The sequence below is a fragment of the Serinus canaria genome, chromosome 3 (assembly GCF_022539315.1).
Source record: "Serinus canaria isolate serCan28SL12 chromosome 3, serCan2020, whole genome shotgun sequence".
Lineage (NCBI taxonomy): Eukaryota > Metazoa > Chordata > Aves > Passeriformes > Fringillidae > Serinus > Serinus canaria.
Genome location: NC_066316.1, coordinates 14310364 through 14330033, shown reverse-complemented (window position 1 = coordinate 14330033; position 19670 = coordinate 14310364). Strand labels below are relative to the sequence as shown.

At 45.9% G+C, this 19670-nt stretch overlaps 1 protein-coding gene across 1 annotated transcript in view; it reads right to left on the bottom strand.

Moving 5' to 3' along the window:
* The window catches only part of SHLD1 (shieldin complex subunit 1), a 61074-nt gene that overhangs the window by 24100 nt on the left and 17304 nt on the right, over window positions 1–19670 (bottom strand). Inside the window, exon 2 of the mRNA XM_050973160.1 lies at window positions 6849–7015. Within this exon, the coding sequence (XP_050829117.1) occupies window positions 6849–7015 (167 nt within the window). The remainder of the gene's footprint in view (window positions 1–6848; window positions 7016–19670) is intronic.

The following is a 19670-nucleotide window of genomic DNA, read 5'->3' as shown; positions in this document are numbered from 1 at the left end:
GGTCTTCTTTTATTAGCTTGGAAATTGTTCATTGTTCCCATAATATTTAATGGCATTATAGTGGTTGCAAATGATGGCTGAATTTATTATTCCCCTGTAAAACCCTTATTTGAACAGCTTCTGTTCCCAATTTGAGATTTCCATCTCAAAGGACTCCACATCTGCACTTCAGAGGATGAAAAATTATTAATAAAGAATTAAACAAACTTTTGTCCATTCTTGCCCATTGAACAAATTCTTGACATTTATTTACAGGATTTAATTTCTTCTCATTTAAATGATTAATGCTCACAGGTAAGATAAAACAGCACTGGCCTGGTAAGATAAAACATTTGCACAAACATGTACAAAGCTGCCTCACAGCTACCTTAGGAACACTTGCCATAATGACATTACTGCAGTCTGAATTGGATTAGGTCACAGCAAAGGACAAACATTGATAGCTGTAATGACAGAACTAAAAGTCGAGGCTGGAATGACAATTTAGATAAAGGTTAGGAAGAAACGGCGCACTGGGATTCTGACACCTCGGCAGAACAAAGAGATATTAAAAGCTCCCAGTCCCACCAGAGGGCAGACAGAGCTCTACGCACTGGACAGGTCCCACTGTCTGGCATTGATGGTGTGGTGGTGTGACCCTGACTGGATGCCCCAAAGCCACACTCCCCTCCACAACTGCACAGAGGTGAAGAAATACAGCAAAAGGTTCATGAGTTGAAATAAGGACATGGAGAGATCACTCACTGAATACCATTGTGGTAGAATCAGCTTGGGGAAATTAGATTAATTTATTACCAATCAAAATCAGAGCAGGGTAATAAGAAGCAAAACAAATTCTCCTTCCCAAAAGACAAACTCCCAAGCCCCCGTTCATGCAGAGAAACACAGAATCCAGTCAGACAACTTCAGTGCAGTAGTACAACTCCCTGTCTCTCTTACTAAAGCATTTTCTCTGTAGTTGATTTCTAATTATTAATGGTCTAAAACAAACTGTTCCCTTTCATAGAACACAGAGGTACTCTGAAGCATTAAAGTCTAAAAGGCAAGGCACATGTCTCAGTTTTTTCCCTGATGTATGCAGAGTGCTCTAATTCTCCTCAAAAAGGACCAGTTTTCTTCCTCAAACTGAAGAATAAAACATTGCCTTTTTCTGTTCTAGGATTTACTTTTGGCTATATGATTTATGTAACACATCCCTGAAAAATTAACTTCCACAAGATCTAAGACCTACAGTGACCCATTGGTTCCCAGTGCTTTCTTTTGAGTGCTGTGCAGTTTCCCTGTATTCCTTTTATGTCAGCTGGCATAAATTCCACCTTGCCTTTTCATCCAGTACTCAACACAACTGGGTCACAAAGAGATGCTTGGAGGGTTGGTGATGCCAAACTCACCAGAGCCATGGAGACACCTACTGAAGAGCCTGCCCATAACTTCCATGGAGCTGCACGACTTCAAGTCCAGTGCCCCACGCCATCTATACAAAATTAACAGCATTGAAACATTTTGCCTTTTTTCTTCCTCTTGATAAGACTGGAGTCTAAGAAAAATCTAACATTTTGGTCATACTTGAGAGTGCACTTGATTAAAAACCATCACTTAAAAAAACTCTAAAGTTTTAAGCCTGCCAGGCTGGTGAAATCAGAAATGGGTAACATTGAGCACTAGAGGGCAGCAGGAAACAAACCAAAACCGGTAAAATCCACAAATTCCTAAAACAGAGACTATGTTCTTTACCACGGCCAAGGCAAGCACTGTGCTTAACCAATTTCAAACCAACACACTGGTTAAAAAAAAAAAAAACTGTTGCTATATGCTTAATAATAATTAGCTCTGTTGTTTGGGACCACAGCTCAAACTGAAGTGGTCTTGCATGTTTATTTCCTGCAGTCAAAGAAAACTCTTCCCATCAAAAAGCACCTGTGAACAGCACCCCTCCCTTCACCTTCTAAGCAAACCAAAACCTAAAATATTCTGAGTGTGATCAATAATTTTTTAGGCATAAGAGACTATCAGAAATTTCTGTATCTGACCTGAAGTGCACTTATGAGCCCTTTCTAGCTCTGCTTTGGCTCAGTCTGAAAGTGATTTAAAACATCACACACCTTTTATGAAGTTACATAGACCTCTTGAAGAGATTATATATAAAAAGTCTTTAGCCAAACAAAAACGCTATTTTGGAAATTTGGCAATTTTTGGCAGCAGTGGCAGCTCAGACAGCCAAGCTGTAATTTCTACACCAAACAATGAGCACTGAGTTCTGGGCTGAACTGAACTTCCCATCACCCACCAAGAGCCAGCCCTAAAAGGTTGCTGCTGATGTGACCAAACACACTCCTTTCATTTTCAGCCTCTACATCAACACTTGTGAACAATTCCCAGGCAGGAAAAGCAGAAGCCACGCTAGACTTCTTCAGTAAACACAAACCCACTTCTGCAAAACAGATTAAGTATCACCTGACGGGCCAGAGGACATAGCAGAGAGTATTTAAGGGAGAGAGCATTTAAGAGCAAGTCAGAACACATGTACCAACATCAGCACCACTCCTCAGTTGCTAATAAAAGACACAGCAACCCACCACAAAACTGGGCATGTAAATTCACTGGGAACACGTAGCATTTTTTCCCCAGAGGAATCCCAATTGCCTGTAAAACTGACAGCTGTGTTAACAGGTTGAAAATCCCTGCCTTGTTTTAATATAGTTGCTTGGATACCTGAAAACCCAGAAAGCAACAGGAACAGTCCAAAACCCATATCTTTTAAACTAGGGTAACCTTGTGACCAGATGTCCCCTTGATTTGAGTGGCAAGTTCAGCAGCAGTGCTGTGGCCCAGGCTCACTGATGTGCCTGAAGCCAGAGGGTCCCCAGTGAAATGTTGTGTCCCATTTCCCCCACGCTCTCATGATCTGTTCCAAATGGACTGTTTTTGAAGAAAGCCTACAGCACCCCACAAATGATCACAGAGAACCTACAGCCTGGCTACTCACAAGGGAGAAGAGATTCATAGCCCAACACCACATTTTTCAGAAACCACCATTCTGGAAAGGCTGTAATCCCTGTGAAAGCCAGGACACGTTGCAGAGCACTGGATCTTGGCTGTACCTGTGCTGCTGCCAGGAAGAGGAGCTGTCCCCACTTCATCCACACAAATATTCACATGGCTGCCCAGAAAGCTGGGCCAGTTCCCTGAGCTGACTTCCCACTGTGTACCAACACTAAGGATCAACCAGGAATAATAAGCACAGCCAGGAGCAGCCTGGGACTCTCCTTGCACTACAGAGGTAAGGGAAGCCCATGGAAAATAACTAAAGGTAAGCCTGGGCTCAAACTTGAAACAAACTGCAGGAACAGAAGTAGAGTCTTTGGAGAGGCAACTAAAGGTTGAACACCTCCAGCCTCCCAAGGTAGCTTTAATTAATTTTGCTTTTTTAAAAAAAGCCAGCCAGCTTTTAGATATTTGCAGGTCTCTTCAAGCCTACAGGAAACTCTGTCATCCTCTCTCCTAAGATCACCCTTCTTTTATTTTCTCTGTTCCTGTGACACACCATTTTCTTCCACTGGGTGACCCTGTCCACCCATCCATTTCAGAAGACAACTTTTCATTAGAGAGAAAAAGCAACGAAGGCAGAGGCTACAGGACTAACAGGGAGACCCATCTGCCCAAGATGACAAGCCCTAGGAAGGGCCATGAAAGGATATGGGACTGAGCTTCACCCACGCTTCAGTCTCCCAGGCATGATTCCACAGCTGAACTCTCAAATGCTGCTTCAAATTTAGGAGAATTTCTCCAGGGCTGCACCTGCAAATCCATTCTGCCTGACCACAGAGCATGGGCAGAGCCCAGAACCCTGTGCTCTACCAATTTGTAGAGCACACCTGTTGATTATTCTCTAACACTTCCTCAGGTTGCAATTTTTCCAGGGAAATAGTATTTTTCCACTGGTACTCTCTGGTTCAGTGCCCTGATTTAAGGCTTTCCCACACACACACTTGAGTGCTGCCTGCCAAGTAAGAACTTTTGCTGGCAACTTTTCTTAATCCAGAGGAAGTCGTAAGGTCTTCCTGGTGTATTGAGCAACTGAGTGATGCAGATTAAAAAAATGATAAACAAATTAATTTTTAAAAATTATCTTCCAGTATGGGATTAAAAAAGATGAAGAATACTGAAGTGTTTACTGATCCCATTTAATTTCTATCACCACTTAGACACTTGAACTCACTATGACAGTAAGCTAAAGTATCAATGCCTCTTGCAAGAGCAGAACCCTCACTTCCACATCAATCATAAAACCACTAATTTATAAACCATTTAAGAAATTTAGTAATGTTCCTACAGGACTACTGTTTCCTTGCCTGGGGATGCCTGCTTTCAGAAGGCCCTGTATCCATGGCTAATGAGTACTATCTTCTGCTATTAAAAGTGATGGAACATCTCTAGACTAATAAAACCTGTTCCTGGTGCCTCAGGCAGTAGGAATACCCCATGACCATTTCCACCTCCTGAGGCACAGATGACGTGGTACTTCAGACAGTCTGAGTCCACGTCATGTGGCAGATGGCAGAAAACACAGCCTGTTCTGTCAGTCTGTTTCATTCCTAAGGAAGCTGCCACATTCCCAGAGACCTATGGGCCTTTTGGAAATGCTTTTGAATCACTAAGGAAGATCCCCATCCATCCTGCCCAAGTCCCAGTCTGTTGGTCATCCTGTGGGGGTGCAACCCACAGCCACTCCCACTCTTCCCACTTAGATGGTGCCACAGCAGCAGTTCTCAATGCCTTGTGACAAAACAAACAAAGGAGCTTCCTTTTCCAGGATACATTTGGCAGAACTTGCTTTTCCAAGAATATCTGACATGGACAGTCTGTTTCTAAAACCATCTTCTTGTCTCTTCTGCCACAGTGACCAAACTCAATGGGCTGGAATGCTGAAGTTGCAACAAAAGAGAGAGTTTAAGTGGGTATGTATATTGGTTTGATGCTTTTGTAAAAAGTACCAAGATGTTCAGAGCATTAACTGGTTATCCTGTGACACTTGGATTTTTTCACTCCAGGAGCACAGGGACCATCCCAAAGTTATTGCTAAGTGGTTTCAGTTTGTGAGCAGTCTCTACAAAAATCAATGAAGGGGAGGGTTCATGGGCCACATCTGCCTTCCTCAGCACACCTGGAATCCACAGTGGCACCAGGGGGTGTTAGGGACAGCCAGGAGGCAGGATGTGGCCTCTCAGCATACCCTGGTGCTGAGCTTCAGCTGCCTGCTCCACACAGGCCCCACAAACACTCCCCCAGCACTGTCATTTCCGCATGTGCTGCTCCCACTAAGCCTCAGACATTCCTGGGACTGCCAAGTGGTCATGCAGTTATTCCATGTGTCCCATTCAACACAGCAGTCAAGGCCAGCTGCCCTGAGCCACACTAAATGGTGTTTGAGCAACACATCCCAGGAACTGCCTCCCAGCTCCCAGGATTGCTTCATACCTTCCACACAGGGCTTGTGAAACCTGAGTAGACAAATGCCTTCCAGCCTGTCTCACTATCAGAGCAGCTTCTCCATCCTCCTCTCACATGACAGTGGAAAAGGCCAGCTCAGGACATTCCTCGCAGTGCTGCTCACTACTCTTACACACAAAAATAAAGCAAAACCTCAAACCAGATATGCTATTACTCTAGTGCAACAAGGTTCATGGAATGTGTTAGTGCTATGGTTTAAAGCAGATGTTAACAGCAGATTCCCATCATTAATAACATAAGACGTGACTTTCTGGTCTGTGTGAAAAAGCAAAGCAAGGCTTGGTCTCTACTGTTGGCAGATTCCATGACAGCTCTGGATGTCCCACACCTAGAGCTGAAGGCAAGTGCACAGGCAATCAGTCAGCATCAGCTGAGAGAGATCAGTTAGTAGATCCCACTGCTTACCTGTCAAGCACAAAAACAGTGCCATTCCCACTGCAAGAAACTCACCTGTTGAATTTCAAGATAATTTCTTGGAAGCAGGCCACAGAAAACCACTTTAGAGTAAAAAGAGGAGCCAAGCCCTACTTTTACACTACTTAAGATTCTAAAACAACTAGAAATGTTAGTGACATTTTACCTGCTCAGGTGTCTTGACAAATCCTCTCCACACATTATTTATTGACCAGAACTTATTTTCCCCCCAATATTAAACATAATCACTAGAACCTTCATTCCAGCCAGCATGAATATATGGCAAGAAGTGCCACTGGGCCAGCACATTTTGATCTCACATTTCTTGCCAGCTGTCCCTTATCTTCTTAGATAAACAATTTACAAAATTACTTCTAAGAATCTGGAGCAGTGGCTGACCTAAAACACTACTTCTGCAGAAGCCAGTCCTCTTTCAAGTGAGGTGTTGAACTGAAGCAGTCCTCACCACATTACTGTCATTAGCACATGCAAAGACTCAGTTATTATTATTACTAAAGTAATGGGGTAACGAGGCCACATCCTGAGCTCGTGATGAGCACATGAAAAACACAGGGAAAAGTTTAAAAACTCTTCCTACTGATTGGTAATTTGTGACAGTGTTTACTCCTGATATCTGAAGGACACATTAGCTGTCCTTCTGAGAACACATTAAACATGAAGAGTATTGCAGAACATTAGCAGCAGACAGCATCCTCTGAGCTCCTCTCCTGTGTCCCAACAACCCACAGTTCCCACTGACAGTTCCACAGTCAGCTGGAGCAGACTGCAGTTCTGGTAAATTGTGGTTTATGACAGGCAGGTGCACCAGTATCAGACTGCAGTGACTCAGTCAAGCAACACACCGCCTACATAGATGAAGCACTGGCTAAAGAGCAAGCATGTGGAGAAGGAGAAGTTGTTACCTGTGGGTGGAGAGGGAAAAACATCCCCAGAAGGATAAAGCTCCTGGCTGTTTTCAGAGCTGTGTGGAGGCAGAAAGTGCTCTGCTAGGTCACAAACAGAGGGGAGGTCCAACATGCTGCTGTCTGAGGTGTGACTCGGTGACGTCTCCTTTTCTTCCATGGTCCCACTGCTGACAGAAATGAGACTCAGCTGGGTTTTTAGAGCATGAAAATCTAAGCAGAAGTGTCCTAGGTTGACTATATGATGCTTTTATCTCCAATCGTCTTGTTCTGTTTATGCTGAATAATAACGTTTGCACCTTTAAGACTTGTTCCAAAGAGTATAAAGAAAAAAGAAGCACGCAGATTATTTTCAGACACTGCACTCACTCCTCCACATTCCTGCTCCTGGACTGTTGTCTGCAAACAGAAAGACAGCAGGACAGAGCTCTCCTTTGCTTTTAGTTAGTTTAGCTAGCTGAGGCAAACAAGTTCCCTAGACTGTAGTTTTTTCCTTTTCCCCTTTTTCTTTAGACCTGTTCAAACCTGCTCTGGACTGAACACCCAGCAGAGCACCAGCAGCTCACACCTGTGGCCCACCGGGCCGGGCCTGGGCCGCAGCATTTCCAGCACTGGAGGGACTGATAAGAGACTGAGTGAGCTGAACTGCAGCCCATGGAATGGACTTTCTGAGTTTGTCATCTCTTTTAAAACAGCAAAAAGTTTTACTGTTTAATATTATTTAAGTTTTATTGTTTAATAAACAGTTTTTTTCCACTTTTCTCCAAAGAAGTATTTTCTCCCAGACCAGTTAGAGAAAAAAGCTGATTGAATCTGCTTTCCTAGAAGAGCACCTATTTTCTCCCAGACCAGTTAGAGAAAAAAGCTGATTGAATCTGCTTTCCTAGAAGAGCCCCTTCAGAAGTTCTCTCCCAAATTTGCCCTGAACCAAGACAAGAAGTCAGCACAAATAATCTGGCATTTTGTACTGCTTTTTGAGATGACAGGAGCTGCTCTAGTATAATCATACTTCAGTTAAGAAAATAAAAACAAATTTAAAGATGTAAAGAAGGAACAGCAAGCCCCATAGCTAACAGCCCTCAGCCTTAAGCAGGATAACTAGGAGACCACAATAAATCTGGCTTTCCTAGAGGCTTCCCAGAAGTACAGCCTCAAGCCCCAAAACTAGGAAGCCATGGAGCATATTCCCCTCAGGGTGTCCTCTGTGTGCCATTTAAAAGGAAACACGTTCTGCAGGGTACCTTTCCATGGATGCTGCTACAAGTCTCAGGTTAAACCAATCCCCCCTGGCTCATGTTCACTAGCAGAAAGAAAAAGCATCTTACAACTTGGCAGCCTCAATCTCACAGGGATGGCAAACACTTCCTGGCATGGAGACACCAGGCCAGCTGTGTTATATAATCAGTGCTCAGCACTTTGGAAAGCTTTGGCTGAAGCATCCCCTCATCCCAACACCTTTTTATCAAACTCCCTCAATCAGTGCACCACCACAGAGGGAAAGAACACACAGCAAGACAGGGCTGGTGCCACTCCACACCAAGGGTTACAGCGAATGGGCACCTCTTTTGGAGAAGATGGATCTTAAGTGTCCCAGTCCAGCATCTCCAAGCACAGCCACATGAGTGTCTGGGGCAGAAGAGCAGTGAAGTGAGAAAAACTTGGTGGGGTAAGAGTGACAAGACAGGGGATCCAGATCTGGTGGTCAGGCAATGGCCTGTGGCCCTGCAGGCTTACATTTATCTTCTTTTCTATAAAATTAAGACAATAAATTTTTGTTTTGGGGGTATTATCGGTAAGGAATGTGACAGCCACAGTGGGCAAGGAAATCCCCAGAATGCATTAGCACTGAAATATAAATACCTCCAGGCAGATTTTAAAAAAATAACATAATTCCTTAGCTGCTTCTGTGCTGAGTAAACTTTTATCTAAGATACACCTCTGACCTTTGCAAAATGCTGGCCAACTCACTAACAAAGAGAGGGAAGATGATGGCTGTGATACCAGACAAGAGCAGCTGCTTTGCCTTGGAGGGAAAAGGTCTGTGCACTCACAGAAAGATTCCAGGAAAAAGGCAGTGGAAGGTTAAAAACAAAACAAAGTACACAACCATCTTCCCCCAACAAAAGGAAACTTCTCCTCTACTGCTCTTCATGCACCAAAATATAAATGATCTGTACATAAGGAACACAGAGAAGGAAAAACTTTCTTCAAATATTGTGTCTATGATGTGTGCTACTTTAAAGTAGAATGGTATTTTGAAGAACTAAACTACCTATACCCTTCACTGGTCTGGAAAAACCCCAAAAACACATACCACAAGCCCAATGAATTTATCCCTCCAAGGGCAAATGGCAAATTACAGCAATAGGAGCTGCTGGTGTGTGACCACAGCAGCTGAAGGCTGTCACTGATGGCAGGTGCAGCAGCCCTGCATGTCTCTGCCAGCTGCCTGTGCTGCTCCCCTTCCTTGGCTTACCACAACAGGACTAACAACATGTGCAGCCACGTTTTTATCAGGCTCAGATAAAACAAAGCAGTGTTAAACTATTAAAAAATAACATTATTCCTCTGGATTAGCTCCCTCTAGTCCTTCTAAGGCAAGTACACAGCAGTCCTACCCCCAAAGCTGATGGTGAGACCACAACTCATGGTATTTGTGAGAAAAGGCTCAGCCCTGGGCCTTCAGACAAATGAAGGAGATTCACTACTTCCTCTGTGCCATACCTGGTAAGAGAGAGCACTGATGTGCAAACAGTCCCTCTGGACAAAGTCCAAAAGCAAACAGTCTGCTGCTGCTTCAGGATTCCCTTATTCTTCCTTCACAGTTTGTCAGCCCCAGACTGCTGGAATGAAACAAACAGGTCGGTCAGATGCTTTGGGCCAGCAGATCTGGCAGATGGACAGGGTGACCTTTCAAAGTGCATATGCTAGCCAGTGTCAACAGCCAGTCATCACATATGCCACTGTTTGTTGGGTCTGCTACAGAGGAAAAGTTTCTTCTAGGAATTAGAAAGAGTACATCTAGTTATGCCCTTGAACCTCGTAACAGCAGTGGAGACCTACAGGAAAGGGGCTGTACATCCTAGAAGTAAAGGCAAGATTTATTTTACAAGAAGCTGCCAGATGGGCTGTTTGTTCAAAACCCATCAAGCAGAGAAGCAAGTAATAGCTGGCAACCTTCCCTGCCTCCTGTGGAGAGCAGGTATTTCCCCAACAGGTTTATCTAGGGGTGTCTTGAAGTCAGCAGCCTATTTGTCAAACCTCAATCAGGAAATGTGTTTTAAGAGGGCCACAAAATCCACCCAACACAGCCTCACATAACACAGATCCTGTTTCCTTTGCCATTACCTCGGTTATTTTCAGTGAGGACCCAGGACAGACATACTTTCAGGCAGGAATTGGATTTTTTTTCTGGGCCACCCTCACCCAATGGCACTGCACAGACACCAGGAATATCCCAAAGGCCTGCCCTGCACAGGCTTGCCCGGTTGGCAGCACTGCTGCAGAATGTGATGGATACAGGAGAATGCGAAGCACTGGCCTTACCAGCTGCCCTGCTCAGCAGGTGAGGGGATTCTCTTCCTCCCGGCCTTGTTTCTTACCCTTTTCCTTCAGGCAATATTCACGCGTTATTTCAAAAACCACTTCCTTGGCAGTGAAGCGCACCACGAGTGACACAGGGCATGGTGCGAGCCAGAAGAATGGCGTGGGCCAAAGCCCGAACACCCCACAGCCTGGCCACGGCTGCTGCGTCACCCCTCGCCACCTTCTGAGGGGAAATGCCACCGAAGCAGCCCAAGAGCAGCCAGAGCTCGGGGGAGGTGGGAGTGCAAACACGGGGAAGTCAAAAGCGCAGCAGGGCTGCCCCGGGCCGGGCCGCACTCGCACAGCCGCGCCTCGGGCCCTCAACGTTGCTGCGGGGCCAGCGAGGTACGCCCCGCCCCGAAGCTGCCGAAGGGCGAAGGGAAGCGGGCAGGAGCCTCACGGCTGGGGGCAGGCGTGACCGGAGAGCCCCGAGCATCGCGTTGCTGGGCCAGGAGGGCCAGCGCTGAAAGGGAGCCGGGCACCGGCAGCAGCCACCCCTCCCTGAGGCGCCCAGAGCGGCTGCGCAGGCCCTGGCCCGCCCCCGCGGGGTGCGGGTGGGAAGGGGACGGGTGGATTTCAAAATGTTCCCAGCCAGGTTTTCCTCACAAGGCGGTTAGCTCGGGTTTATCTCTCTGGGTTCAGAGGGGAGGGGTTTTGGCTAGGTTAGCTAGTGGCGCTATGCTGTGCCTGGCACACCGGTGCTCTCTCGGCTACTCAGCGCTTGGTTGCTGTGCACGCCGCTCTGCAAAGGCGCAGCCTGGCCCGGCCCTGAGCCGCGATGAGCGCGGCGCTGCTGGGCGCAGACATGAGGGCGGGCTGAGGAAAAACCAACCCAATTCCCACGCGGAACATAAGCTGCTAGCCTTCCTCCGAGGGCCTGCGCAGCTCAGGGAGGAGGTGTGCCCCGAGGACTCCATGTGCTCCCACCGGGAGTGTCAGCGGGCGGCGGAGCGGAAGCTTCGCAAACCCCGCCGGGCAGCAGGGCACAAACCACTCAGTTTGGGACATCCCATCGCTTCGGCACCTGGCGGGATCGGTATGTGCTGCCACAGCCACAACAGGCGTGGTTACAAGGACATTTACAGGGCACCGACACAGACATCCTGAGTCTCTAGCAGGGCTGCAGGGAGTGTCGCAGACAAGCGCTGGATACTCCTCCAGCACAGAGCACACAGTGCAGCGCACAGCCAGACATCCCGGGGCGGAGGTCAAGGATCCGCCCTGCCACCGTCTGGGCAGGCAGGCGGGAGGAAAGCTGCCGGCCGAGCTGCCGGGAGCAAGTGCTGCCAGGAGAGAGCTGCCTGGGCTCTTTGGCTGCCTGCTGTGAGAGAGGCTGGGCAGGAGCTGGGAGTTTTTTTCCAAGACCCTTTGGACTTCAGAGTTACTAAAGGCAAACTGATGTGTTTAGGAGCAGGTCACTAAAAGGAGGGGATATCAATTTGAAGTCCCGTGGCTGCAAAGAGGGCTTTGTTTTTCTTGCAAGCTTGAGCTGGGAAAGGTGTCCCCAGGGAGAGCCTTTGGATTTGTGTTTCAGGCACAGCAGTGACTCTGCTTCACCCTTACAGTGTCTCTCGAGCCAGGCCTGGGCATTTGGGGTCACTGCCCAAGTGGAGATGCAAACCTAGCTACACCCTGGGCTGTAGCTAACCCTGGGCCCTGCTCTGGTGCTAGGCTGCCTCTTCCCTCTTGCCAGTCATATCTGTCCTCACGAGCTGTCCTTCCCTCTCTGGGGGCGTTCTGTGACCTGGAAGGCAGCACTCCAGCCCTTCATTTCCTTGCAGGGATTAGAGCTGGAGCTGAGCTGAGGAATTCAAAACATCAGCAGATGTGCTTTATGTAGCCCTGGGAGCACATGCAATATTACAGCATCCAGAAAACAGCCATCTCTGTGATTTCACCCCACTGGATCATGCCAGGTCTCTGCCACTAGAAAAGCTCTGGCAGTGGGGAACACCACTGGCTCCTGGAAAAGCAAGGAGCTCCAGCAAACAGAACTGCCAAGGAAGCTGTAGTACTCATTAACAAACATACACAGCTTACCAGTTTCTATTTGTCATACTGGGTGGGCAGCCAAATCTTTGAACTTCATTTCCCTCCTCTCCCTCACCAGAATGAGGAGTTCCTGCAGTGCTGGCACTGCCACCATTGCAGTCTACACATTGTAATCTCTGTTCCTTGTGAACTGCGTTATCAGCAAAAAGATTAAGTTTGCCTGTAGTATTTAGGGCAAGTCCCTAAGTGTGTACTACGCTCCCCTTTATCAGCCTCTTGTTGTTAGCACACGATAAAACTCTACCAGCAGTCATGTCTGCAGCTGGTTAAAATAGAAGGTACGTGAGAGCCAGGAAACTCAGAATTAAACTCCACACTTGACATTTACCAAAGATCAGACTACTGAGAGTCAACTGGGAAAAAGGAAATGCGTTTTCTGACTATTGCAGCTCTGTTACAATCAGATTTTTCAGTTTTGACAGTCTCAGGGCCAGATGGTACAAGCTGTACAGTTCCATCGTTGAAGATAATGTGTACCTGCCAACTTACCATCTTAAATACTTAATACATAACATGAAGAAAAAGAGTCTGTCTTCACAAACAGCAGAACTTGCACGGTTATGCCTTTTCCGTTCTTTCCCACTGTCACACCACGGGGGAGCCTGCCTACTTCCTTCTTTCTTACACAAGAGCTCAAAGTTAATTTAGCACCTCAAAGGAGAGTAACAGCTGAATTAATAGAAGCTAATGCAGGAAGTGGGCTGAAGGGATGCTAAGGAGACGAAGAAGATTGATCCTTTCACAGTTGAATTTACAAAGATTGTTCTGTTGATTAACAGAAATGATATAACCAAAGTTTTTAGTCCATAGTTCAGTGTTTTGGGTTCGCTCCTCACCGCAAACTAGCCCTTTGTTCTCAGAACTAAAAGCAAGAAAAAAATACCAGTATATTTAAATTTATTAATTGCATGCATTTTACTTCTCTGCTCAAGACACTGTTACTAAAACAGATGGAGTATCAGACTCCATCCGAGTTTCCATTCTGAAGCTTTCCCCAAGCACTGCAAGACAGTGTTTTAGTGGCCTTTGCTCTGGAAAATCCTGTTGTGGTTACCCCAGGAATGAGTGTTCAGGCCAGTGTCAGTGAGAAACAGCTCTTCAAACCCACGAGATGGGAAACAGCAACTGGCAGCTCATCTCCACTCCTTCCAAACCAGTGAGGCTTGCTGACAACACTGAAAGCAGCAAAAAGCAGAGGAAGGCTGTAAGAAAAGCTCTTTTTCACTAATCCACTATCCCATAAAATGTAAGACAAGTCACTTTTTGAGTGATCATCATTCCTTCACCTAGAGCTGTGTCCTTTTTGTGCACACCACAGTGCAGCATTGAGAGTGCACCTCAGCTGCAGAGGCAAAAGACATTAAAAGCTCTGTTATCCTTCCTGAATCCTACCAAGGCCAGACCAGGGTTAGCATACTTCTGGTAATATGCTTGCTTACCTCTTTCTCAGAAAAAGAAAATAGGTTGGTTACCCTAAAACTCATTGATTTCTCCATCTGTGTTAGTTGATCAGATGAAGAGTATTACAGTCCCTCCAAATTTGCCCAAGTTTTCAGGCCCACCTAAAAAGACGTTGTGTGTTTCATGTTCTGCCACATCAAAGGCAATCCCTCAAAGCAGCAGAGCTCCCTCTGAAGGGTCCGTTCCACTGAAACTGAAATACCCCTCCTGGTCATTACTATCTCCAAGCAGTGGTAACTGCAGGGCTAATGCCTTTCAGAGTTTCCCCTGAGCTATCACAGAGAACTGATTGTTGACTCAGGTTCCCGGTTAACTCTAGGGTTAACATGTAAGCTATTTTTCCTGTCTCTCTAATTTATAAGCTAATCTACCTGTTTTTCTCACCCAGAGTCAAGCAAGCATCTCCCAAGTTCCTCCAATCTCATAGGCTCTATTCTGGTAACTTCTCTTCAAGACAGGTGAAGTTCATGAGCAGCGAGCAGCCATCTGCATTACAAAAAGTGTGTCAGCATGGCAATCAAAATCATTCTTGGCCTTCACTTCCCTGGCCATAGAACAAATAATGTTCTTTGTTTCTTCCTTCAGTAACAAGAGGTTTAAGCCTTTTGCATGCTGCAGTCAACACCCTGAGGTACAGGAAGTTTCAAAGAACAAATGTTATTTTCTGCTGTACCAATGCCAATAAATTGACTTCTATTTATTTTTCTTTTTTTTTTTTATGAATCCCTTGTTGTGGCTGTGACCTACTTTTTCTGGTATCTGACTTTTTAAGGTGTCACTTCTAAACTAAACATTAAATCATGGTAGGCAGTTTATGTATTAATACTATGTCTTAGAATTTTGTGATTCCTGGAGAAAATGCATTTCTCTTCAAAAAGTAGTTTACTGTAGCAAAGGTATGGCAATGTGAATGTTGGGGATCTTTCAGTACAAGCAGGAGCAGGATATTTTTTTCGTGCAGTTCTGTACCAAATCCCACCTCTCTCCTTTCAGATCCCCTGCTAGAATGGGTGCAGAAGCATGCCTTCCAGTGCTCTGAGTGATAATACCTCCCCTCTGCTTTGGGCTACCTCCTTGGCATCTGCTGCTGCTTGAACCCACTTTGAATGCCAGCTTTTTAGGATCTAACACTATTATTCTTGTTCTGTACAAGATTTTAGCACTGTGGATGCCGATGTAGGGCTCTGTGGGGCCTTGTTTCCTCTCTTCTGCATCACGATTGACTAAAATAAAACAAAAGCATTTTGTGACTCAGCAGTAGTGATGCACTCTGTAACTTATCTCTCAGGATGCTTAAGAGCACAACTTGGGTCTCCCTTAACTAGCATCCTGCTTCCCTCTGCCAGACTTCTCCTCTTGCACTGCATTCCTGTTTAAGTCTCCAAGACCACACCCTTGCATTCCTGCTGCCCAGGAGTTTTGTTCATCCCAATTGCTCTGCCCAGCTGTGACACTGCTGCTGCCCATGGCAATGCATGTAAAGCAGAGACATTTGGAGTTCCTAAGCTCCTGTCTCAGTCTCCCTTTGGGGCAGAATCACCCTTTAACCCTTGGGTTATCCTCTGCTGTTTATCCCCTTGCACTCTTGAAACAATCTCTTCAGCTTCTTAGTCACTGCACACACCAGCCAGGACTCCTTTATTTCTGGCAGGGAGCATGTGTCTGAGTTTCCAGTTCTTGTATTCCTGGGATCTGAATGGAAATTGTTACAGCTGGACCTTCATCCTTCTATACACATATAAATACCCACCAGGGATATGTCATGTTCGCATGCTGTTGAGCCTTCAGGGAATTTCCAAAAGATCCTTCCAATTTCACTTAAGTAAGCAGACACAGGAGAACTGTCACAGTCTGGCTTCTTGCCTGGATCTTCCAGCTCCTGATATAGCATGGAGGTACAACAAGGAGTGTCAATTGCAGTAATTATGCACTTCTCTCCACTGGAAGAACTCCTGTGTTTAGGAGCTGAGCTCACTTCCTTGAGTGAGCTCTACACTGCTAGGTGTCTCCCCTGTCCAGTAGCAGGTTTTTGTTACCAGTAGCACAGCAGCTGATGAGCTCTGACCTCATTACCTAACAATCTGTTAGTTTGGATCCAAGAGTTCAGAAGTAACCTGAGATAAGAACGTCCACATTGACCCTGTTTATCCTAGAAGCCAGATCAAAGTTAAGAGTCAGGTCTGTCATCTAAAGGGCTGGTGTTCTGCAGATGGGTGATGATGAATACTGAAACTGAAGGGCAGAGATTGTAGAGTGCCCAGGGAAATCACCCTCCGCTCTCACGCAACATTTTCTGCTCCCTCAGCAGTGTTGATGCAGGGAACTTCTGAGTAGTTTTTGCAATTGTGAGCACATAATTTTAATTTGAGTTTCTACTCTTAGAACATAGACTTGATGATGGATTTGGTGTTAATTTCACCCACCAGTTCTAGGAGAGCATCTTTATAACTTAAAAGGGAGGCTCCATTCTGATGCCATTCAGCACTCCTTGATTTCAGATTGCAGTCTTATTACCTGCCCCATATATTGTGGTGGGGTACGTGGGGCTTTTGGGTTTTTTTTAGAGTAGTTACACATTTTCCTATAATTTCTGGATAAAGTTTGGCTCTCCATGAAGTTTGTTCAAGCTGTGTCTACCTCTAACCCCCACCTTCTGTGTGAGTACAGCTAAAGGACTAAAGCCCACCAAAAGTCGGGCTTGTGTCAGTGCTCCTACATGGGAGGGACACTGCTGAGCTGTAGCTCTGCAGAGACACACTGCTCGTGGAAAGTGGCAGGAAAATGCTCAGAGAGATGTTGGCTTCCAGCTATTCTCCAGGAATCCACCTGGGCAGGGCAGGGCATGGCAAGACAGGGCTTTTTCCTGAGCTGTGAAATGCTCACAAAGTCCTGTTGGTTTCTCTAGAGGGCCTAGCAGTAATAGCAGAACAAAAAGAAGTTTCTCTTTACTGCCTGGGGCTATCAGCAGTGAGAGAGTGGGTTTGGGCTTTTTTTTTTTCTGAGCTGTCAGCAGAGTAGAAGCACAAGGGAAACTGTCCCCCAGGCTGGAGATCAAGAAGGGGGCAAAGCTAAACTTGGCAGAGTGGAGTTCTAATGCATAAACTGATCTTCCTCTCAGCCTGGTCAGCCTTCAACTGGATTTTGAGTATCCACATGAGCTGCCCTGATGCAGTGTCACCAACACTGAGAACATGCAATGAATCCATGTGAGCACCTCAGAAGGAACAGCAAAATTCTGGCCTCCCACTTCACTCTTCACAGCTCCAAAAGCCCCCACTCCTACTGGAAGTTTAAACCAACAATGGTTTTTTGTTTAAAGAGATTGTAGCCTTGTTGCTGGCTTTTGGCTGTTGTTGCTGGTGTCCTTCCAGTTGAATTTATCCATGACCTCCCACAAGTATGGAGAGTCCATCCTTTAGGAGCAGGAAGAGCCATGCAGCTTCCAGGGCTGGCCCTGCTGCAGCTCAGACTGCTTCTCCATTCCCAGTGCTCACACAGCTCAGGAGAAGGAAAACAGAAGCCTTGGGCTTGCACTGAGGCAGGTGAGCCCCAGGAGACCTCTGGCCTGCTGGGGCACGGTTCCATACACTGTGTTCCTGAGTCAGCTGAAGCCAGCCTTGAACTCCTTGGATGAAAGCTTCAGACTAAGACTGCCTTAAGCCCTGAAGTGAGCAGAAACAGAAGAGACCCTGCCTCTGGCCCAAGGCTTAATTAGAGCCTAAAGGCAAAGACACTTCACAGACTGTTCTTAGTCTCCAATGTAAGCTCCTTAACTGCTCTTCTGGAGTGCTCCCTCCCTAATCTTTTATTTTTAGATTAGCTATTTTTAAGAGATTGCTTACTGCCTACTTAGAGGTTTTTGATGCTCACATTTCTCGGTACTGAATGCTGTTTTATTTGCAGTGTCATCACACCTATTATTTATCTACTGGCTGGATCATAGAATTTGACCTTGGCAGGCATGGGAACAGAGACCTCTAATTAAAAAACCCAAGTTGCTAAAAGAAAAAAAAAAAGAAAAAAAAAATCAAAGCTGTAATGACTCAGTCCCTGGTTCACATGACACTGAGAATACAGCAGATTCTCAGGGTGGAGACCTCTTTTCCAAGGGTGATGCAATCTGCAATTCCTGACCTCTCAGCACTTTTCAAACCAGGGCGTAATACATAGAATTTGGCAATGTATTTCAGGGCTGTTACACTGACAGATATTCCTCTTGTATTTTCAATTGTGACTTCAAACTTTCAGCTGTTCCCCCTAAAAAGCATGGGAAAAGGGAGCAGAGACAACTCTGATTCCTTTAGGAAAAAAAATCTGAATTTGCTGATGGACATCTACAAACTGTAGTGACCTACTGGACAAGCATCCTCAGCTCCCAGTGCCAACATCACACAAGCCCTTAAATGGCTTTACTTCCTGTCACCACTGCCATTCCCATTGCTCCCAGCTCAGGTGGATGGCCCTACAAGATCTTGCAAGGAGCTCCCTGGCTCCACACAGTCCTGCCTCTGCATGGACACCTCTTGTGTAAGCTCATGCAGCAAAGACTTGGATGAAGCATGGCCAACTGTAGTGGGAGGCTCCTCAGCCTGGGGAATTTCTGTACCCCTTTATACAAAAAAAAAAAAAGGGAAAGATCAGTGTGGTTTTAGTAAGGGATCACCTGACTGGGAATGAAGAAGTCTGTCAGCCTTTTTGCCCCAGGAGGGCATCCCAAGTACTCTGGAATGCAGCTTTCAGTTTTGCTGAAGGTTTCTATGAGCTGTCACCAAGTCCCTGAACCCAAGACAGGAACAGGCCCAATGTTTGTCAACCTGTTAACATTTTTTTTTCTTTTTAAAACCTCAATTATGGAGGAGAAAAATATCAGCTCACATTAACATAGCTTGAAATCCGAGAAGCCTGAGCTGCCTGTGTCTAATTTTGATCAGGCCTTCAAAATCAAGGGATGGCAGGTCCAGGACCTGTCAAATCACAACTCCTCTCCAACAACAAATAGAGGTTTGGGGGTATTTGTGTGTAGAGGCATCAGAAACAGCTGAGAAGTAGGATACATTTGTCTGCCACTCAGCTACCTGAGCAAAAGAAATCCGTGTGCCCATGTAATACTCTTTTGGCTTGTTACAAGCCCACAAAACCCTTCCAGGCTGTTACTACCAATTTTTCTTCCTCATGGGGACGACTGTGCTTGGATCCCAAGTGCTCAGATTCACTCAAATCGGCTTTTGGATAGACAAAGCAGCAGCCTTCTGCCTATTCTGCACCACAGCCCTGTGTGGAAGTTACACAGAGACCAAACCATACTTTCAGTCTCTGTGGCTTTGCACTGCAAGGCTTTCAGATCCAAAGCCAGAAGATCAAAGTCAAATGTTTCCAAGTCACATGGTGACTGAGCTGATAAGAAGTATTGAATTTCTAGAATGCAGGCATTTTGGAGGAAAATGTATCACTTTTCAGTGGCTATTAGAGTAGATTAACTTCTTTATACAAGTCATACATATTCAACCTGACAAAGGTAAGCTTAGCAGCTTCTGGCTAATCATCTGTAGGAAAACAGTACCCAAGGAGGCTTCTGATGCATGAATAATGAATGTCTGTAAAAAAATCCCTATTCCCCAACTACACCAAAGAGAAAACCAAATAGGTTTGATTATACCCCAGAAGCTCCAGCTGGTCCTATTCCTCTGACCCAGGTCACTCCGGGCCCAGCATCATAGAGCAGAT